Source organism: Toxotes jaculatrix, chromosome 14 (genome assembly GCF_017976425.1).
Source record: "Toxotes jaculatrix isolate fToxJac2 chromosome 14, fToxJac2.pri, whole genome shotgun sequence".
Lineage (NCBI taxonomy): Eukaryota > Metazoa > Chordata > Actinopteri > Toxotidae > Toxotes > Toxotes jaculatrix.
In genome coordinates, this window is record NC_054407.1 from 10589680 (window position 1) to 10612915 (window position 23236).

General features: G+C 42.1%; 2 protein-coding genes across 2 annotated transcripts; both read left to right on the top strand.

Moving 5' to 3' along the window:
• The first annotated feature begins 505 nt into the window (after positions 1-505).
• On the top strand, positions 506-7759 carry copb2 (COPI coat complex subunit beta 2). The gene is made up of 22 exons (XM_041056060.1): positions 506-631; positions 1095-1232; positions 1376-1462; positions 1759-1885; positions 2018-2166; positions 2374-2520; positions 2833-2932; positions 3045-3187; positions 3455-3654; positions 3793-3903; positions 4012-4100; positions 4202-4308; positions 4528-4671; positions 4867-4997; positions 5146-5353; positions 5598-5708; positions 5821-6035; positions 6162-6300; positions 6449-6586; positions 6704-6781; positions 6987-7112; positions 7282-7759. The coding sequence occupies exons 1-22, from the start codon at positions 629-631 to the stop codon at positions 7375-7377; spliced, it is 2787 nt and encodes a 928-aa protein (XP_040911994.1). The 5' UTR covers positions 506-628; the 3' UTR covers positions 7378-7759.
• Positions 7760-8911: 1152 nt separating this feature from the next.
• Positions 8912-23022, top strand: LOC121193249 (segment polarity protein dishevelled homolog DVL-3-like). The gene is made up of 15 exons (XM_041055471.1): positions 8912-9476; positions 11339-11408; positions 14024-14139; positions 14938-15050; positions 15152-15287; positions 15993-16083; positions 16241-16310; positions 16516-16655; positions 17360-17436; positions 17623-17690; positions 17794-17943; positions 19590-19721; positions 19913-20080; positions 20242-20445; positions 21701-23022. The coding sequence occupies exons 1-15, from the start codon at positions 9316-9318 to the stop codon at positions 22057-22059; spliced, it is 2055 nt and encodes a 684-aa protein (XP_040911405.1). The 5' UTR covers positions 8912-9315; the 3' UTR covers positions 22060-23022.
• Positions 23023-23236: the final 214 nt, after the last annotated feature.

The window sequence follows — 23236 nt, forward strand, 5'->3', positions numbered from 1 at the left end:
ACTCACTGACTGTACTCTTGAGGGTGTATACAGATGTTTTGTAATGTTATGAATATCAGCTGTTGTAATTAGGCCAGTTCTGCTTTGATGCTGCACAGTTGGCTTCAGTGGTGGAGGAAGCATTCAGCAAAAGTGGTAATATCACATTTTTAAAACTCTCCATTACAAGTAAAAGTCCTGCATTTTAAATAGATACTAAACAAAACCGCATACCAAATTATCACAGCCTGCCTGTCAGTTAAATGACATCCCCACCTTCCACCCCCACTTTCTATTCACAGCTTAGTAAATGAGAAACCCGTATGTCACAAAGAGAGAATTGTGATTATATAGAATATTCTTGTTATTCTATATAAAACAGTTATGAGGAGGAAAAAATCTGTTTGGAGATGAGACACCACGATAAGAAGGCCAGGCAAAGAAATGCAGACATTTATAAGGCTGACGGAGCAGCCGCAGCTGACCGACTTTCCTGTCACGTCACCACTTCCAGCGTGCAACTCACGCGAGATTGGGTTTCAGGAACTTCCACGTCAGTATCCAGTGCCCTGTTCACTGAAATCGCAACATTTGGACCCCGACTGCAACACATTTATTTGATCTTATTGTGACAACACAGGGACAAAACATGGTAAGAGACATTTTACATACTTTCCCAGCATGTTTTGCACCAGTGCATGTCACCTGAGTCTCCTGGTTTATTCTAAAAAGCACTGTGAACCAGTGTCAGATAATAATGCATTCTTGTAAATAGCTTAGCGGCTAACTAGCTTAAGTTAGCTTGTAGCTAACGGCAAGTAACATTTCTAACCTTTGTTGTTTGGAAGCTTTATATGTCCTGACTTTTGTTTTGAGCCCGTTGTCGAATGAATACTTGTAGGGTTTATAATTAAAGGATGTTAAGAATCATATAAAATGTAGTATTAGCATGTTAGCGGTACTATGACTTAACTACCAGCCCTACTATTCCGGGTTTTAACTTTGACGCTACAGAGTATGTTATTTAACCAAATTATTAAATACCAATGTAAAGCCACTCACTTTGAGAGTTTGAACAACGCAGAAGAATACACTGATGTCCTTTGTCTTCCCAGCCTCTGAGGCTGGACATTAAGCGGAGGCTGACAGCCAGGTCAGACCGAGTGAAGAGTGTGGACCTTCACCCAACTGAGCCATGGATGCTGGCCAGTCTGTACAACGGCAGCGTCTGTGTGTGGAACCACGAAACACAGGTATGATCACCAGTCAGTGGGCTAATATCGAAAGATCCCTAATTGAATGTCCGACTGACTTTAACTGTCAACTGGAGTTGACAAACAAGCCATGGTATTGCTTGTAAGCCTTAACCCAGTCTGTAATGCCCTTTTTTTTCCAGACCCTTGTCAAGACTTTTGAAGTGTGTGACCTCCCTGTCAGAGCTTCTAAGTTCGTAGCAAGGAAGAACTGGGTCATCACAGGAGCGGTGAGTTACATCCATTCATTTGTGTGTTTATGACTCTTAACAGCAGTCGGCTATAACACCAGTAGTTTTGTGAACTAGTAGTATATGCAGTTTGCATTTCAGCTTAATGTGTCATTATCTTGCTAAATGTTTTTTTCCTCACTGTGTTGGACTTAGACAGCATACACCAGCTGCTAATTTTGTATTTTTTTTTAATCTTTTGTGTATATTTGTGTGTATTCACTTATATTGAGTTATTGAGTGTATATTCAGCAAGTACTGAAACACTTTTTCTCCCTTTTTTCCTCCCTACGCAGGATGACATGCAGATACGTGTGTTCAACTACAACACTTTGGAGCGGGTCCACATGTTTGAGGCCCACTCTGACTACATCCGTTGCATCGCTGTCCATCCAACCCAGCCCTACATCCTCACCAGCAGTGGTACGCTAGTAAATTTGTGATGTCGTAGTTGGTGGTGTGCAAAATTTTACTCCAACTCCACATCCGTATTGTCAAATGCATATATAAACCAGTTATTCACTGGGGTCTAAATGCCTTTCGGTGTCTGTTTAGATGACATGTTGATCAAGCTATGGGACTGGGAGAAGAAGTGGTCATGCAGCCAGGTGTTTGAAGGACACACTCACTACGTCATGCAGATTGTCATCAACCCCAAGGATAATAATCAGTTTGCCAGTGCCTCCTTGGACAGAACGATTAAGGTAGGAGCCACTTGCTGTTGTTAATTTTAATACTATTTATTTTATCTTTTCATTGGGTGAGTACTTAAGGACACCCAGATCCTAGTACACTACTGCAGCTTCTTCAAAAACTATAGATTAAGCTCATTCTTACCCAACTCTAATGTCATTTAAGTTCTCTGAAGCACATTCAGTGATTCTCGGGTCATGTCCTCTGGGTTGTTTCAGGTTTGGCAGCTTGGCTCTTCGTCTCCCAATTTCACTTTGGAAGGCCATGAGAAAGGAGTCAATTGTATTGACTATTACAGTGGAGGAGATAAGCCCTACCTCATCTCAGGGGCTGATGACCGTCAAGTCAAGATCTGGGACTACCAGGTTAGAACATGTTATGATACTACTCCAATGCTTTTCATTCACTTCTTTCACAGAAAGGTCAGAGTCCTGTACAAAACACTAATCGTGGAACGAACATGCACTTAAGCAGAGCAGAGATTCATTTCCTGCTGTAAAAGATTTTGTCTGTTATGTTATATTAAAAAAAAAAAGATAAGGATTTTAGCATACGAAAAGAGTTTGTAGTTCTAGATGTATGTGTTCCTTGTCGATTTACCATGTCTTCTCTGTGGGCATCCTTTAGTATTATGTCTACATATGAATGTTTCAACTGTCTTCTTCTTTGTGTTGTAGAACAAGACCTGTGTTCAGACTCTGGAGGGCCACGCCCAGAACGTCTCCTGTGTCAGCTTCCACCCAGAGCTGCCCATCATCATCACCGGATCAGAGGATGGTGAGGACAAATCCCACTTGCTCCCACTCTGCACACAAGCATCACCACACCCCATCTCCCTCAAGCCCTCGCTGATCTTTGCTTTGTGTAACATTATCTGCTCATTCTGCAGGTACGGTGCGTATCTGGCACTCGAGCACTTACCGCCTGGAGAGCACACTGAACTACGGCATGGAGAGAGTGTGGTGTGTGTGTGGCCTCAGGGGCTCCAACAATGTAGCCCTGGGCTACGATGAAGGCAGCATCATTATCAAGGTAAACAGATGAAAGAGTAATTCTTATAAAATCCTTTGGATTGTAAATAAACTCTAGCTGTGAAAAGTATCTAGTAAATATTAAGGACCTCCAACACCAGTTAAACTTTTAAAGATGGCATGTTTATAGCTTAATATCTTTATTTTCACATACAAAATGCTAAATACAGAGGAAAAATACATTTAAGGATTGATAAGGTACAAAAAGCATGTACATATAAAAAAATCTGAAACTAAAATCTCTTTTCTTTCTTCCTCTGCTGTGTAGGTTGGTCGTGAAGAGCCAGCCATGTCTATGGACACTAATGGCAAAATCATCTGGGCCAAACACAGTGAAATACAGCAGGCCAACCTGAAGGCAATGGGTGATGCTGAAATCAAGGATGGAGAAAGGCTGCCACTGGCTGTCAAAGACATGGGCAGCTGTGAGATTTACCCCCAAACCATCCAGCATAACCCTAATGGAAGGTACACATACTCTCACTTCATGCCCTTTGACTTATTTTTTTTTCTTTCAGAAACAAGCAGCCGCAGTTGATGAATGTACAATAAGATCTCTATCAAAGGAGCTTTGTCCCTAATTTTTTTTTGGTGTGTGTGCACCAGATTTGTTGTGGTGTGCGGAGATGGAGAGTATATCATCTACACCGCCATGGCTTTGAGGAACAAGAGTTTCGGTTCAGCGCAGGAGTTTGTCTGGGCACATGACTCCTCTGAGTAAGTATGCAGTTTGAAAAGAGATAATGTAGGTGAGATACTTTCCCACTTTTTTGCCTCTGTACCAGAGATTTGAGAGCTAACAGCGACACTTCTTTTAAATTACAGGTATGCCATCAGAGAAAGCAACAGTATCGTCAAAATCTTCAAAAACTTCAAAGAAAAGAAATCTTTTAAGCCTGACTTTGGAGCTGAAGGTAATGTGAACACATTATATATATGTATACACAGAGTGGGATTGTGCATTTGGATGTGGATAGTTCACAGTTTTCCTCACTGGATCTTATTTTTACTGTAGGGATCTATGGAGGGTTCTTGCTTGGGGTGAGGTCAGTGAATGGCCTGGCATTTTATGACTGGGAGAACACAGAGCTGATCCGCCGCATTGAGATCCAGCCTAAACACGTAAGACAGGCTCGTTTTTCATTTCCACGTCTTCATATTGATTTGACTTTTTCCTTCCTGTTAACTAAACTTGACAGTTTGTGTTTGGCTTCTTTAACGTGCTCCTTAATAGCACTGTATGTAGATAATTAATTATATTTACTGATTAGTTTCTTTCTTTGTCTGATTCTCATATTCACCATTTGCCTTTTTTCTTCTTGTTGTTCATCATTTACCCAGATCTTCTGGTCAGACTCTGGTGAACTGGTCTGCATTGCTACAGAGGAGTCCTTCTTCATTCTGCGTTACCTGGCAGATAAAGTAGCTGCCTCCCAAGAGAACAATGAAGGAGTGACAGAGGATGGTATTGAAGATGCCTTCGAGGTGCGTTTGTGGATGCAGATATTTACACATCCCTCGTTAAGGATGTTATTTTTCATTACTCTCAGTGCTAAAAATACTTGGTCTTACATAGCATAGCTTCAATCTGGTGCATTATATTTATGAGGAAGGTGCTTTCTTGACTTTACTTTCTTTACTTATCTTTACAACCTTTGTGTCCTTGTTGTCTCTGTCCAGGTCCAGGGAGAGATCCAGGAGATTGTGAAGACTGGACTCTGGGTAGGAGATTGCTTCATCTACACCAGCTCTGTGAACAGACTAAACTACTTTGTTGGAGGAGAGATAGTCACTATTGCTCATCTGGACAGGTAAAGATACAGAGACGTTTGGCTTGAATTTGAATTTAAACTCCTGACAGTCATATGTAAAGTCTAAAATGCCCACTAACCCTCTAAAGGTTGTTTTGATTGCGCAGGATGCTGCACCTTTAACACCTGCTGATTTCTCTCCCTGCAGGACCATGTACCTGCTGGGCTACATACCCAAAGATGACCGCCTGTACCTGGGAGACAAGGAGCTCAACATTGTCAGTTACTCCCTGCTGGTCTCCGTCCTGGAGTACCAGACTGCTGTTATGAGGAGGGATTTTGGAATGGCTGACAAGGTGTTGCCCACAATTCCTAAAGAGCAACGGACCAGGGTGGCCCATTTCCTGGAGAAACAGGTTAGGAAACAGAAGTACTCGCTTTTCTTTTTTTATTTATTTGCAGTCAGTTTAATTTAACTTGGAAAAAACAAAAGATGCCGGTTCAGGTTCAGTGTTGTTTTTCTAACTAACTTGGCAAAAGGTTGGACTCATCATCACCAGACTTTTGAAATGAGCTCATGCAGCGACACCATCAGTGATATTAGATGATATTCTAACTCATAATATATATTAATAATAATGATATTCTTTGTCTTTTCAGGGTTTCAAGCAGCAGGCACTGGCTGTGTCCACAGACCCAGAGCACAGGTTTGAGCTGGCCTTGCAGCTGGGAGAGCTGAAGATTGCCTATCAGCTGGCTGTGGAAGCAGAGGTAAGAGCGTACTAGCTGACTTTTGAAAGCACATCCGATGTTGTCATTTCATGTCATTGCCGGTGAAATTCTTTGTCAAATACATTTCTAATAATTGACCCTTGTCCTGCAGTCGGAGCAGAAGTGGAAGCAGCTAGCAGAGCTGGCTATCAGCAAGTGCCAGTTTGGCCTGGCCCAGGAGTGCCTGCACCACGCCCAGGATTACGGGGGCCTGCTCCTCCTTGCCACAGCCTCTGGTAACGCCACTATGGTGGGCAAGCTGGCTGAGGGAGCAGAGAGGGACGGAAAGAACAATGTGGCCTTCATGACCTACTTCCTGCAGGGGAAGTGAGTATCAAATATGTGAGACTTGAAGGTGGGGGACACTGGTGGACAAATTAAGGAAAAGATAAATCTTGATCACAATGAATATGTTAACTGTTAACTGTTCTCCATTTTGTCTTTTCTCCACAGACTGGATCAGTGTTTGGAGCTTCTGATCAGGACAAACCGACTACCTGAAGCTGCCTTCCTGGCTCGCACCTACCTGCCCAGCCAGGTGTCCCGTGTGGTCAAATTGTGGAGGGAGAACCTGGCTAAGGTCAACCAGAAGGTCAGTTCTGTTGTTGAGATCATAGTTTATTAAAAACATTATTGGTACAAGCAAGTTTAAGGAAAACAATCAGCATCAACCTAGTTAGAGTTTGTATATCTGGATATTGTTCTTGACCGTGACCCATTGTACTAAATCTTCATTGCAGGCGGCTGAATCCCTAGCAGATCCTACAGAGTATGAGAATCTGTTCCCTGGGCTGAAAGAAGCCTTTGCAGCTGAGTATTTTCTGAGAGAGACCTGCTTGGGCACCTCCAGGCCTGCCAAAGATTATCCTCTTGTCACGGTGAGTTGTATGACCTGAAAAGTGACACATAAGGTATTTTGTTGTGCGTAAACAATATTTCTGTTGTTGTTTCTCAATCCTTTCTCCCATATTTTAACCAACTCAAATGTTTTTCAGCCCAACGAAGACAGGAATATTCTCGAGGAGGCTCAAGGATATGAGCCCAGCGGAACCTTCATCCCTGCTGCTTCAAAGGTTTGTCGACAGTACATTTTCTGTTGACTTTTAACTTTTAATTGAATTCTGATTATGTGTGATTTAGAGCCAGTGGGGTCTCACAAGCACTGGACACCCTCTCAACATGCCATAAACAAATTGAAAATAGCATATTACAAAAGGTTCAATAAAAGCTGTAGGGAGAAATTCAGACTCTTATTATCTGACTGACTCTGTCCTGCAGACACAGGATGCTGAGGAGTCCACCCCAGTTGCAGCACCTGTGATACCCTCACAGCCTGAACCTGCTGCTCCCACAGCAGTAGATGAAAAGGAGGAGGAAATCCCTGAGTTTTCACAAAAAGATAAGGTAGGTTTTTATCTTTGGATTCCAATGTTTGTTTTGTTATTGCTGTTATTAAATCCGATTAAAGCCACAATCAACTGTTTTTAAGTTTAGATTCCAGGTAGTTGACATAAAATAAAATAAGAGGGGCATTTATGACTAATAATTGTCCTTTGTGTGTGTGTTTGCATAGACCCTGGACGAGCTGGAAGTGGACCTGGACAACATGGAGCTGGATGACATCGACACCACAGACGTTAACCTCGACGATGACTTTCTAGATGATTGAGACCTGTTAACACTCGGCTCCACAGCACTCTTCAGAGCTTATTTAAAAAAAGAGAAAGAGACCAAACCCCTTCACCCCCAATTTTTTTTTTGTATTTGTATGTAAAAATATTATATTGGCACGACCACCTACCGCAGTGACAGAATTTAAGTAGATGATGATGATGATGATGATATCAGTACTGTTTTATTCTCAGAGGAAAAGTAGACAGATTGCATCTATTTCTGACTCTCCATTTTGTACACCATTTATTGATTGTTTAAGAAACTTTTAAGAAGTGTCCATTGAGCGAAATGTTGTATTTGCTGTTTGCTTTGTGTTGTCTGTAATGGCAAATCAAAGTTAATTCAGTCCAATAAACTGCGGTTGCTGTACATATTCACTTTTGAGGTACGAGTGTTTCATATTTAAGGTTAAACCAGGGTGACACTACAGTTTCATATCCAGGTTTTATAATTATCTCCAGAAATTTTAAAAACATCGTAGAGCAAAATATGATAAAAGATATTATATATTATTATGTTATATGTAACAAAAAAAATTCCCTGCTTCTGAATATGATTGGTAAGAGTTATGGATTCTAACTATTGCACGCTACAAAATAATAGGTATAACCAACAAATTTAAAGATGGTGCATTCTGTTCAGACCTGCTAGTGTTTCTCACTGAGCAGGCTGACTCACTGTCACACCTGAATGCAACAGAGCCACTGTTGTTATTTCTAGAACCTGTACTTTTCCTGCAGTGACAAGTTGACTTGTTACACATATGTGGGAGAGAAGCCATTAATTGAAGATGAGGCAATGATGTATCTTCCTCATAACAATATTATCATGTTTTTTTAGTGTCATGCTATCAACTGGTTATGTCTATATTTGTTTGCTGCATCTCCTGTTGAGTACCACAAGGCTCTGTATTAGGCCATATTTTATTTTCCTTATATATATGCTTCCTTTGGGGTCTGTTTTTTTTTTTTTTTATAAAAGCAGCTAAATGCCTACAGCTGTTAGCCTACATCTAAATCAGAATGAAACTGAGGCCCTAATCTTCAGCCCTGTCTCTGTCTGTCATTTAATCTTAACTGCCATGAAGGAAATCTCAGTGTTATCTCTAATTCTCATTTAAGATTTGACAAAGAGATCAACTTCAGTGCCAGTACTATCGTCTTCTATCTTAGATGGCTAAAATCATTCATGTCTAAGGTATGATTTGGAGCTCTCAGAATGCTAAAATGTACTGTGATCCTAAGTAGATTTAAGGATGTTCTTGATGACAGGGTGACATCTTTCAACATTACACCAATTTATTGCATTTTTTAAAAATGTATTAATCATACATTATACAATCTCATATTCCCAATGTGCATGGCCCCTCTGGCTGCAAGGGGTTAATGCCCTTGTCTATGACCGCCTCTGCTGGCTTGATGCACTGCAGCAGGAATAATGTCCGAGCAAAGCTGTCACTCTCCTCCTCTCCTGTGGATGGCGCCTCTCCGAGACTGGCTTGGACGATTTTGTGCAGTTTCGTGTGCAACAAAGTACCGAGCTTGGCAGCTAGCGAGAAGAGAAAACTGACTCCTCTGAGATTGTTTATCTTTCCTGCGTTTTCAAACTGTTTTTGCAGGTATTTTTAAGCTTTCAGCGGCCTGTTGGAAGTTAAATACAGACAGGAAAGAAAGCGGTTTAATCTTCGGACGGTGTTGGGACGCTTGGTGGAGGAGCAAGGTGCTTTTTTTGAATAGAAAGGCAGACGTAACATTAGCGAGCTGGCGTAGAAAGCAGAGAACCAGGGCTACGCAGCGAGTCGGTCGGCCAGGGAGAGCCGGGAGGACCACGGCACAGCCGCCGCCAGCGCCACGGGGAGTCGGGGCCCGAGAGGGAGCCTGCCAGGCCCTCGGCTTGATGCACCCTGCCTGCCTCGCCTTAGCCGCAGTCCGAGATGGGGGAGACCAAAATTATCTACCACCTCGACGACCAGGAGACGCCGTATCTGGTGAAACTGTCCGTGCCGGCGGACAAAGTCACACTGGCAGACTTCAAAAATGTCCTCAAGAAACCAAATTACAAATTCTTCTTCAAATCTATGGACGATGACTTCGGGTAACCGTTAAAGGGTTTATTGTGTTTTAACATTGAGGCAGCACAGCATTCCTGGGTTTTCTCTACTTTAGTGCTGTTAGATTAACATTAACTTAGTTGTTACCTCACCCAGCTGGCCTGTCATCAGCTTTAACGTTACCTGGCTGCCGATCGTTAGCTAGCTACTTGCATTGCAGTTCCTTTGTTAGCTGCTAGCGACGAGCTCGCAGCGTTAGCAGGTCTGTTTAGCGTCCCCGACCCCGTTTGTTTACATTGCCTGTGTGGCTAGCTCATGCGCCCCGGGTGCCTTGACTATGTCTGACCAAGTTTGGTATTTGTCAGCTTCGGGAACGCTAGAGAAAGTCCCGGGTGACATTTTGACCTCTTTTAGACGAAGTGGGTACAAGGGTAGCTGACAAAACCGATAATAACCAGTTACAGACGTTACTACTGTCAGGAACAGGCTAATGTATGGAAGGTTTCTGCTAACCGGCTAATGTCAGAATGTATACGGCCAGTTTCGGTCAGGCCCCTGCTGTTGTTGTCTGTTAGCCCGAGGAATGCAGAGTTGGACACAGGAATGCCCTGTTCATCACCGTGGCAGCTTTATGAGCATGTCCTTTTGTGTTAAAACATGGCTGGAAAAGTAGACGTTTTATGTTCTTTCAGACAGTGCTGTCTGCAAAGTTAAAAAAAAAAGTAGGGGGTCAGTATACTATTCTTTTTAAACAGCTCAGCCAGGTTTCCAAAGTTTTTTTTGGGCTAAACCCAAATTAGGGTGGGGCAACAACTTCTGAGCATATGCAAGTGGGAAAGAAATGTTTTGAAAGGACCCATGGCTGTTCATGTTGTGAAGAGTGGATGGATAGTCTGTAAATAAACCAGTGAAACCTTTTACTTTAACCTGTGTTGGTATAGATTGAGCAACCTGTCAGACTGGAATAGAGACTGGAGCCCATGTTTACCAAGACCCGCAAAGAAAGTCTCAGTGACCATCACTATTCTGTCTTTTCAAAGAGGCACAACCAATCCTGTCATGACCAGTAGCGAGAGGCACTTGTTAAATGTATGCCTGATTTGTCCTCTGGACTGTGGGAGTCCAGGTGTTGGTGAGATACCATCTGACACCTGATTGTTGAAGGCAAGCAGTCTGTTGTAGATTGATCGACTGGAAAAGTTTGCCAAAAATTCATTCGGTTGAATTAGTTAAAAACATATGGGTGGAACCATGTTTACCCAGGAAATCTTCACACGCTTGACTGTTGTTAATTTCAGACCCAAATGCTTTCCTTTTTAGCACTCTCTGATGTATTGACAGACACTAAGTAGTGCTTATATTTCTTTACTTAAGAGAGTATCATCTTTTGTCAGGTTTTCCATGTCTGTGCTGGTAGCCTCTGTCACTTAGAGATGTTGGCTTCCTTCCCAGTATTCTCGGATTTTGTTCTCCTATGTCAAGCAAGCCAGTTGTTTCTCTTTCTCGGATTCCCTAAATATGTTGTTTCTTCACCTTTGTTATATTTTACCATCTAATGAATGTAGATATCAGCTGCAAAGCATCAAGGAGCAGTTTTATCTCTGCAGAAGGGTTTAGGGAATAAATTTGGATTGTTGACCTGCTGTCATTATACAGTAATCACTACTGACATTTTCTATAGGCAGTTTGTTAAGGCAGTAAATCTTGTTGGCTGGCAGTGTAACAATAGGGTAGTAAGTGCACTATTAAATCAGCATTGGTTGTCCCAATTGTCAGTGTCTGTCTTGGCTGATGGAAGTATTGCCCATCTCCATTGCCTCTGAATGCAGCCTCGTGTTTTATTGCCCTGAGAGTACTTTTTTGTTGGTAAAGGTTTTACTGAAACCAAGCTTTGTTCTCTTTACAGGGTGGTAAAGGAGGAAATATCTGACGACAACGCGAAGCTGCCCTGTTTTAATGGACGTGTGGTGTCATGGGTAGGTTCAGCATACATCCTGGAGTAATTTCTCTGGTTTGTTTATTTGTTTGTTGTTGTGCGCTTGTCTGTGTTCACTGTATTTGTGTGGTTATGTGGCTGTGTGGCAACTGTGTGCGTGCATGTATAACAACGATTCCCATCTGTCGGCCAGTGACCACAACCATACCCCATCTCTAGGGAGAAGCCCTGAGCATCTGCATGATAATATCATTATCACATAATGATCCTAGGAGCAGCACACACATGCAAACATCATGCTGTTTTTGTGCTCCAGTGTTTTTAGCACTTTTAGTGAGAATAGGAATATGAGCTGCAATGGTTTTTAAGTCTTTTTATATATTAATCACCACATGCACCACATAGATACATGTGCTTGCCTGTACTATCTCATTAAAAAGGTCTGAGTAGTAATTCTCCTGTCTCCACAACCTAAGAGACATCTGGTGCCGGTGCACAGTCTTCTTTCCTCTCTTCTCAACATTGAAATTGGATTAAGAGCAAGTGAAATCACAGGACAGGAGGAAAATACCCCAAAACAAAGAGCCTCACTGCATGTTATCTAACAAGAAGATTGAATCTCTCAGAGAGGGGAGAGTAAAATTGAGAGAAAGAGTGTTCTGTGTCTTAATGTGAAAGGCTGAAGCATTTGGTTAATTTCATACAGTGTGGTTATAATTATAGACTTAATTTGAGAGTCATCAACACAGTGTTATCGCTGATGTTTTGAGTGTATAATCCAGCGTTGCTTGCCCCAATGTGTCGTGGTCATTTTCATCAGAGAGTGGGGAGGATCGGTTGCCTGTGGTTCAAGGCCAATTTCTTTCATTGTATCTGTGTGTGTGTGTGAGAATATGTTTGTTATCTCCTGGGGCTTGTTGAAATGTTCCATGTACAATGAAGTGTTATTTCTGTCGCAGTGTGTCCGTTTGTTTGTCTCCACCGTTCATCTGTTGTTTCAATGGCCTGATTGATTGTCCTCTAGGGGCCAAGGGCCTGGCTCACTATCATCACTACAGGCCAGCAGCCTGAGCCTTCCCTGTTGTGCTTTATAGTCAGCTGATAAACAGATTTTATCTATCAGATTATTTTCTTACACCTTATCTTTGTGCACCTCAACTGTCCTGTTGTACAAATTTAACTTCCTCTAAACTGCAAATGTAACAGTACAGACACCGTATATAGGTATAAATTAGATTATTTTATTTTGTTAACAAAAATGAGAAGTGGGGCTCATACTTACAAAAGAAGCACTTTTATTCACTCTTTTATCTGTCCACCTCTTTTATTCGTCTATAGATAAACACATTTTTGAGTATCTCAGTACAGGTGATTAAATTTGATATCCTTGCTGTAATTTAATTCTTATTAAATCAGCTATATAGTTAAATTGCTCTTTTTTCTTTTGTTAGTGGGCACACCACATCTTTTTCTCATGTATCATCTTCCTTTCATTAGTTAGTTAAAATACAAAAAGCTTCTTTACGGCTTCTCTTTTATGTACAGTGAAGTTATCTGAACATCATAGTGCTTTGGACTTTTTGGTGGACATAAAAATCTATTTTGAAGACATTACCTTGAGCAGTGGAAAATTGTGATGGGAACTTTTGACAATTTTCTGACTTTACAGTGCAAATGATTAATCAGTAATGAAAATTAATGTTTAGTTAGCCTCAGGGAATAGTACAGCTGAACACTACATAGAAAATATGCAATGTTTCATTAACTCGATGGGTGGGGTGCTGATAACATGAAGCTATGTTTCTATCCTATTAAACAACAGATACAGTATATACTTCTTGAAATAAATAATGGGCTCAAATACCCAGCTGTGACATCAACAGCTAGCTTTTTAACCAACCATAGGCTTCTATTAGAGGCTTCAGACAGTTTCATACTAATCTCACATTAGCCTTTAAACTTGTTTTTTTGCATGCAAATCATACAAGTAGACGCTTCACTTCTAATATGGACAGCATCCAAGATGCTGCAGAGCTCCAAATCCACAGCAGAATGTAAAAATAGCAGGAGCGAGCAGAACTAATGCTCACTGGAATGTGTTGCAAGTGAAAAAAAGGTGGAACCGTAAACAGCTGAATATACTAATGTTAAAATTTACCAATGATATAATTTCCTCTGAAAGCTCAGTCATGGTCCATTAGAGCCCACTTTTTTCCCCACACTGGTCCCACTGGTAACTTAGGCAACACTTTCAGGTAGACAAACCACAAGTCTTGACACAGTCGTCTTCTTTCTCTCTCTCTTTTTAAGCCACAGCTGCCTTTGGCCAGCTTTACTCTTTCAGCAGGAAATTAGGAGAAGACTAATGAATTTTTATATTTGAGGAGACGTTGCAGTCTCTAACGGAAGAGGTTTTTGGACACTTCTGTCGCTGGCAGCTGTGTAATTCTGTAGCCATGGTTTACTTAACGTCTGTAAATGCTGGCAGGCAGTGACAGTACAGTGAGAGACTAGTATTTGAATATGGTTTAATGTAAACACAGTAGTGCTCTGACGTGGGTCTGCTGCCCACTTGTTCTGTGTCTTTCTGTGTATTCTTCCCTCTGAGTCTTTGTCTCATCCCTCTGACTGATCTGACTCTCTGTTTGTTCACAGCTGGTCTCTGGAGACGGGGCCCACACAGATGCAGGCTCAGTTGCGGATAGTTTAGATCCGACACCCCCTTTGGAGAGGACCGGGGGTATTGGAGACTCAAGACCACCTTCCTATCAGTCAGTATATACAGAGAAGATGTGGTGTGTGTGTGTGTGTGTGTGTGTGTGTGTGTGTATATATATATTTTTTTTTTAGTGTACAGTAGAGAGATTTTGTTTAATGTTTGACTCTCAGGCTGTGTGAAAAAGAGAGATGCCATGAGTACTTTGCGTTTGGCTCTGTGTGTGTGTGTGTCTCTTGAATGAGTCCTTCTGTGTTTCCTAATAACCACAGTAACAGAGGAAGCAGCAAATTGAATAGAAAAAGTAAGACACCTTGTGACTGCACAGGAGGGAAAAAAACCTTTTTTCTTCGACCAATTTATCATTAAGTTATCCTCATTCTGGAAATAAATCAGACTCTTGAGTTGGTCGGGTAAAACATTTCTCTTGCTCACTCTTCCTGTTACCAGGCTTGTAGTTCTTTAATATGTTTGTTAAAAGGTTTACAGTACAGTCGGGCCAGGTTTTACATTTGTAAGGGCAGTGTGGTTCATCTGCAAGTAAAGCATTGTAAAGTGTGTCAAAGACACATGATAGTAACAGAACAGTAATGCTCACCAGACTGAAATAAGTCAACCGACACAACAACTGCAATTCCTGCCAAATGTTCAACTACAGAGCGCTGCTTCAACTACACCGAGCCAGAGACGGCTTCACACTCAACGCAGAGTGTGATGTGATTATAACAAGAAGCACATAACTATTTGTCTAAGTGTCTGTTAGATGAATTTAACTGCCCCGACAATGATACGGTGTAATTCTATCTCTTTTTAACGCCCACTGTCTCTCTTGTTCTCCCCTCTCTGTCTGAAGTGGGAAAGCAGCAAGCGGTCGGGACAGTTTGGACAACGACACAGAGACCGGCTCCATGGTGTCACAAAGGAGAGAGAGGGAGAGGCCAAGACGGAAGCACGCTAACGACCACGGTCAGAAAACCCTCTGTCACGTTGTGTTTTTAATTTTCCTCATATGTACTTCATGTGTCACTTTTATTTGCATAATTTTCCCAATTCACCAACCGCTGCAGGTGGGAGACAGAACGGCTACTCGTCGCGGGCAATGGGACGCGGGGGCGCCGAGTACGACAGCTGCTCGTCTTTCATGAGCAGCGAGCTGGAATCCACTTCCTGCTTCGATTCAGAGGACGATGACGCAACCAGCAGGTCAGACGTTCAGCTTGTTCATAAGTGCATCTCCCAGTGAGAAAAGGCATTTGGCTTGAGGAATGCATCTGGAATTACAGATGATGGGTTTTGGCAGAGATTAGTGTAGTCTAATTGTCTAGTGGTTTTTATGGCCCCCCCCCCACGAGGTTCTCCTCCAGGAATGGTAGACGTATCTGCAACCCACTTTAGAACCTCTGCTCCCAGGATGTTTTTTTCCTCTTGTTGCAGCTCTAATAGATCTGAATCAAAGCTCCATTAGTATATGAGTTTCTATCCACCACAGAAAGACACTGATTTCTGCCTCAACAAAATTTCTGGCAAACTGATGCGTCGTCAGAACGAATCCTGTCTTACAAACAGTTAATGCTGGTCCTGACTCCTGGCAAGCCTCACTTTTATTATGGAAACAGTGGAAAACTCTTCTTATTAAGTGCAGAACAGGGAGGTTTACATCTGACATTTAGACAAGTTATATGGGGACAATTTTATTATGTTGCTGTCCAGGTATTTTTATTTAAATCACGGTCTGCCCTAGCTTTTAAGCTTGATTTAGGTCGAATGGTTTTTCTGATAACTGAATTCATAGGGTAAAATGTATTATTTAAATCAAATATTTGGTCATCAGATTATAAATTAAAGCATTTCCATGTGTGTGTATATTACTTTCAAAATGTTTAATATATTGTCTCTTTTTATATTCAGGTTTAGCAGCTCCACTGAACAGAGCTCCTCTCGTCTAATGAGACGACACCGCCGACGTCGACGGAAACCCAAGGCCTCCAATATGGACAGGGTGAGACATTGCACATTGGACACACAGTGTCCTTGGAAGTACAGTGCCCCAAATGAGCTGCAGACTTCTTTGTTAAGATTTTGGTCCAGTTGGTGGCTTATAATTCTTTGCATATTCCTTTGCTTCCCTTCCCACTTTTCGTGATTCTTCCCTCCAGTCCTCGTCATTCAGCAGCATCACAGACTCCACCATGTCTCTGAACATCATCACTGTCACTCTCAACATGGGTAAGTGACTTTAATGTGTGTGAAAGTGCACACAGAATGCAGTTAGATTTGATGGAATGAATAGAGTCTAGGTTTTTTCCTTAGTAAAGCCTCCTTAATATTGTCAGTTCAAAAACTCCCCTCACAGGACAAGAAAATGTGAACAGTTTGTTCCGTACTCGCTTTCCTCTTGAAAACACGATGTTTGTTCCTCTCCACCTCACAGAGAAGTACAACTTTTTGGGCATCAGCATTGTGGGTCAGAGTAATGAGAGGGGAGATGGAGGAATCTACATCGGCTCTATCATGAAGGGAGGAGCTGTGGCTGCAGATGGACGCATAGAGCCTGGGGACATGCTGTTGCAGGTGCGTGTCTGTGTGTGTGTAAGACAGACAGAAAGAGAGAGAGAGTGACACACACACACACACACGGGATGAAAAATGTGTGTTGGTGGTTACCTGGGACTAGGACCAGGAAAAAGAGTGTGTGTAGGTAGCTGCATGTTGTGTTTGCGTTTAGTGCCAGCACCTGCAGCGGAGTGGAAGGACTTAGTAATGTGAGAGCAATCAAAAGTTGTTTTATTCAGAAGGTCGTATGTATCAGTGCCACTGATGCATTTAACAGTATGTTATTAAGCAATCTGTGATTTAAGGTTTTTTAAAAACCATTTTCTTCTAACCCATTTACATTTCCACGCTTGCCATGTTATCTCAGTTACATTTTAATATACTGTGGAAGTGTTGCGTTGTATTGCAACGTTCTGACAAACGTACGGAGTGCTGACTCAGTTTATGTCTTTAATGTTCATTTTCCATTATCATTCTAATATGGCACTCCATGTTGAAACACTGCCAGTCCTGCTAATGGCTTTGTTCAGTGGGATTCATTGGAATGACTGAGAGGTTGTTAAAATTTTATACCTCTTTATATAGGAGACAGTTGAGTATCAAGTCCGTCCTGTACTGTCATAATTTGTGAATCAGATTTTACTCGTATTTCTGACAAGCTTATGTGTGTGCCCTGAGAGAGTGTAATATATTTTTTTCTTTCATTTTTTTTGTCCCTGTAGGTGAACGACATCAACTTTGAGAACATGAGCAATGACGATGCAGTCCGAGTGCTGAGGGACATCGTGCACAAGCCAGGGTCAGCAGCACACAATCACACATATTAACACAAACAAGCATTTACTTTAATGAATAAGAATATTATTCCATAAAACACAGGTGCAACATAAGAACATAACAGAGTATTAGTAAAGTTAAAGCTGCGATTCCTCTGTGTTTTAAATCTGTGTCTGCGTCTCGACTCTCTCTCTGTGTTTATAACCAGCCCCATTACTCTGACTGTGGCCAAGTGCTGGGACCCGAACCCTCGGAGCTGCTTTGCTCTGCCAAGGAGTGAGTGTTTGTTTCTTCCTCTTTGTCCTGATTTATTGTGTGTTACTTTGGCTTGGATAAGGTCGGCAACTCCATCTGCCTTCTCCTCCTTTTCGTTCAACAGGTGAGCCGATCCGGCCCATCGACCCAGCCGCGTGGGTGTCCCACACGGCGGCCATGACCGGGGTGTACCCTCCATATGGCATGAGCCCTTCCATGAGCACCGTCACCTCCACCAGCTCCTCCATCAGCAGCTCTATTCCCGAGACTGAACGTGAGTCACATCACCCCCTGTAGCTGCGTGTTGTGACTTGTTATCAAGGCTTTTTTTTTTTTATTCAAAACAGCACAACTGTCCTATCTGAGCACCCAGTCACAGATTTTGGTTGACTTTCATTTTGCCTCTGCATGGTCTTTTTGCTCACATGCTTCTTTATCCTTCTTTATACTTTGTGTTGTGTTGTTTTCTGTTGGCTTTTTTTGATGACCTCTTTCTGAAGGAACTTAAGAAATAAATTCATCTGCACACACGTAGGATATGAGGCATAAAGTCCTCCAGGGTTGTTGATATGTCCGGATTTCACTTCTTCGAACATTCAACTCTCAACAATTTTGGAGCCCCCACCCTCCAGCCTCCAAAAATGCGGTATTATCACTGTCTTCCTCTGGTGTGTTAGTAAATCTCTGTTGTTAAGTGTGGCCCTGCCCTTTCACTGCATTCCTGTGACTCCTCTCTGTTCCAGTTTTTACTGTGCTCAGCCTCACAGTTCCATCTGCTCAGTAACTCTTGTCAAAACTAAGCTCATAACTCACAACCTTCATCCTCCCTGTAATCTTTGGAAGGACAGTGATGTTTTTTCTTTCTTTCTGGAGAAAAATCTTTCCTCTTGACACACTTTCTTGACCAAACTGATACACAGTTTTGGGGACTTTCCCCTTCAGACAGATCATAAATGTCAGTCAATCACATGCTTTAAATCTTGTAAAAATCCATATCACCTCAACACTTAAAAGAAATTTTAAAAAATACGTTTTTTTTTTTCTGGTACACCTTATTTTACTGCCACCATTTTTAGCATTTAATGGTGCATTTTTCATATTCTTTAGATAATTGGCCCACTGTATTGTTGTAAGGAGACATTTCAAATGCAGGTACAGTGAAGGAAAATCTTTGGTTGGGGACAGCTCTGTTGTTAATGTACAGTTAAGTTATTGAAAGCTGAAAAAAGTAATATCTACAGAATATCTGATATCAAGCTGTCCCATGTACAATATTCCCACACCCTTTTTATTGTTTTATTATTATAGTCACAACTCATTCTGGGAAATAAAGAAATCGCAGATTGATGTGGAGATTGATGAGGCAGGGTGAGGTGAAGTGGGAACACCAAAATTACAGCACTTCAGAATCAAAATTTCTAATCTTGGAATGCAATAAACCTCAGTTAGATGATATGCAAGATAATATGGTGTTCTAGGGAGGACATTTAATTCATTATGATCAGACTTTTGTCGAGGTTTTATCAAAACCAGCTCAGTTGTTGTCCAATACAAACAAAGATCAAGCCTGATATAGTCTGCTTCGGGGTCAAGACAGAATAGGGGTCAAATTACAGTCCAGACCACAGGAAACCAAATATTATTTGTGGCAAATTCCAAAACAGACCAACATTTTTGTAGTTGTCCAGAAAACAGTACTCAGCTGTTCTTTCATTTAAACCTTAAAAAAAAGAAAAAATACAGAATGCAGCTCAACAGTTTCTATACTTGTGGGAGATTAATATCTTTGTCCTTAAAACAGGTTCAGTGGGAAAAATCTTAGTATTGAAATCGATCTGACCTGAATGTTTTGACTCTTGACAGGAGGCTCTGGTTCAGCTCCAGTGCTAACTTGTACACGTGTCCTGTGATCTTTCTCAGGGTTCGATGACTTCCACCTCTCCATCCACAGCGACATGGCAACAGTTGCTAAGGCCATGGCCTGCCCAGAGTCAGGTCTGGAGGTGCGGGACAGGATGTGGCTCAAGATCACCATCGCTAATGCCTTTATCGGTATGTCTGTCAAAGCAGAGGGTGTGGTCGGTCCAGCATTTGTTATTTTCTTCATCAATCTAAATATAGACAATTCAGATAGTCATCTTGTATGTTATGATATATAATAAAACAGTTAAGGAGAAGGCGTGCAATATAATAAACTGCAGAATTCAGATTTTAGCCCCTAAAATGTGTCTTTGTGTCTGCAGGTTCTGATGTGGTGGACTGGCTCTTCCATCATGTGGAAGGCTTCTCGGATCGCCGTGAAGCCCGTAAATATGCCAGCAACCTGCTGAAGGCCGGCTACATCCGACACACTGTCAACAAGATCACCTTCTCTGAACAGTGCTACTACGTCTTCGGAGACCTCTGTGGCAGTAAGCGCACTCTTCGATTAGCTAAAAACGTCTTGAAGTGCCAGCAGTAAACGCAACTGTCGATAAAGTTTGATGGTTCAGTCATATTTCCTGCCACATCTATATAGTGGACTGTTGTAAAGGACAGGCACAAACATTTTCTTCCTCTCTTTCTCCCTCAGACATGACCAACCTGTCTCTTCATGACCATGATGGTTCTAGTGGAGGTGCCTCAGATCAAGACACTCTGCCCCCTCTGCCCCATCCCGGTGCAGCCCCCTGGCCCATGACCCTGCCCTACCAGTTCCCCATCCCTCACCCTTACGACCTGCCACAACCCTTCCACGGTGGACCAGGCGCTGGCAGTGCGGGAAGCCAGCACAGTGGTGAGTGCGGTTTGAATATACTGTGTGTGTGTGTGTCTCACAAATGTAGTATATTTATATTGAAGAACAATGAGAAGAGAAGGGGAAGTAGTGTGTTAGTGGGAAACTATTTTAATACAATGTTCAATATCGTAAAAGTGACACAGATGCATTCCTTGTGAAGCATCCAGTTTTAAAACCTACAGGCTAGATGAGATTTTGGCTGATGTGTCACTTTGCACAGAGGGATTTAAAGGAATACTCCAACATTTTGCTGTATTTGACATCTTGTTTGCTGTGTTGGCCAGAGCCAGATGAGAATATTAATATAAATGTCATCTTCACACTTTCTATACAGTCATACATGCAGTGCATGTTACTACTTACTTCAAAGACCTGAAGGACACAGCATGACTCTGTTGAGAGTGAAAAATATTCCTTCCAACAGATTCAAAGTTGCCTTATTTACATGATGTTTTTTATGTATCAAACGTGTAGAAACACAAAACCAGACTGTGTGGTTTTAGGGCCTGTTTGCTTACGCAATTGAGAGATTTACTGACGAACAACAGCTGGGCCCACTGACTGCACACAATGTCTCAGATGTCCTGTCCTCATTTTAAGGTTGCACACGACCACAACTTGAATGTACTGGTGAATAATTTACAAACTAACAAGATACAACATGTAAATAAGACAGTTTTAGGAGTTGTAAAGTGTGTTCTGTCACTTTTGATGGAAGATAAATGTTTCCCTTGCTTGCAATATTTGTACTAAGCTAGACTAACATCCCATACCTCTAACTCTCTAAGAAACACAGACTAAACTGATTTAAATCTTTTTTTTATCTGTCTGTGGACTTGATGTCATACATTAGAAGAAGCATCCATTGTGATATAATAAGTTTATTTTAATCCTATAAACTGTTGTGGTTTTAAATTCATTATTCTGAAGAACCTGCTGTTGAGGCAAGCAGGCTGTTTGTGGTAATAAAACAAAAACATGTAATTGCCTCCGGTAATGGCTGAGCTGTTTGGCCTGTGAGAGGCTGTGAATTCTCCGTGACCATGCCTGCATTAGTCATGAAGCTCTCCTGAGAGTCTCCCACAAACTGGGTCAGTACTGTCTGCATCACTTCACTGGCACCCAGATGGGAGAGAGTGGCTCATGTAGGTCATCCAGATTTAATTAGAAAAAAAAAAAAGAAAGAAAAACCCTAATGTGTTTATGTTTCACACTTGGATGTTAACCATTGTCTCTTCTACTCTGTCCACAGGAAGCAGTGGTTCAAATTGCAGCAAAAACGAGGGGCGGAAGTCAGCAGGCAGTGGCAGCGAATCGGAGGTCAGGAGCCACCGAGCTCCAAGCGAGCGCTCAGTGGCTCCCCCCAGTGAGCGAAGCGTCCGTAGCTCTGTCAGCCACCGCAGTGCCAACTCCCACTCAATAGCCTATGGGCCTGGCCTTGTCTATGGGCCGCCTGGCCTGCCCCCCCAGCCCCCACATCTGTCTACCGCTGCGCCTGGCGCCCCACCAGGCAGAGAGCTTGCCTCTGTGCCCCCTGAGCTCACGGCGTCACGCCAGTCTCTGCGCATGGCAGTGGGCAACGCCGGAGAATTCTTTGTTGATGTGATGTGATGCAGGTTATAGGCCAATAACAGAGTAGCAGACTGGGCTTTCTCATGTCATTGTAAGGCTGAGAAGGACAGCGTGACAGGGCAGGAGGGAGGGAAGATTTCAAAAGCTGTAACCCAAGGCCGTGATTCCACTTTCCTAAACGCATAAATGGAACCAATCCTGCTGTGTATCCTGAGAGAAAATGTTCCTCCTCTCTTGTGCTTTTCCTCCTAGTAGTAGTGGCCATACTTTCTTCAGTGAAGAAACCCCCTCACTCAAGATGGAACCAAAGCGCCTTTCTCATTTTCCGCTCCTCAGTGGGGAAGAGTTTGCGTGAGGACAAAAAGCAAGAGAGAGCGAGAGAGGGAGGCAGTGGAAACGGACAGCTGAGGAAGATGACTCAGCGCTTTTCTACACCGATGTTTTTCATTTGTTCTCCTCTTCACTCTTCCCTCCTCTCTGCTTTCCTTATCTAACATTCTCTGTCCTCCCCCACCCCTGTCCACGTCAAAACCCAGAGAGAAAAAGAAGCCTCTTCCCTCCCTCCATTCTTTCAGTTCCCACTTGCTGACCTCTAACAAGAAAAAAAAAAAGCCTGAAAGAAAGCTGAACTGAACACTAACTGTTAACCTTATTCAGACTTTTTTTTTAATGTTTGCTTGACTCGAGAGAGAAAGAAATGGAAAAATTTGTATGTAGTGCAAGAGAATCGCAGTCCTTCTTACTGTAAGAATGCATTTGTTTTATTTTATACGTAGTTGGTCACAACTAGTTTCATTTTCCAACGCTAAACATGAGCATCCAGCTTCAAGAGTCATTTTTACACTACACTACTGCATTTTCATCTGTTAACCAGAGCATTTTCAGACTCTGTCTTGTGATAATGTATAGTGGAAAAAAAAGTTTCTTACCATGTCTTTCACACTACTCTTTTATCAAGGAAAAAAATGTCTTTTTATTTATAAATATAGTTTTATGACTTAACTTTGCTGCTCTGTGTTGTGTTATGTTTTATTTGAGTGTGTGAGCATAGGTTTGCATGTTAGAAGTTTGCAACCTAGTCTTTTTTTTTTTTCCTCTCCATGGTACCTGAGGTCATATTTGCATTTAAAAGCAGTGGATTCCAGACTGTCCAGGAAAAGGAATGTGAAGGTTAGGCAATCTGGTGCACAGATGTGTGTGTGTGTGTGGGCAGTAG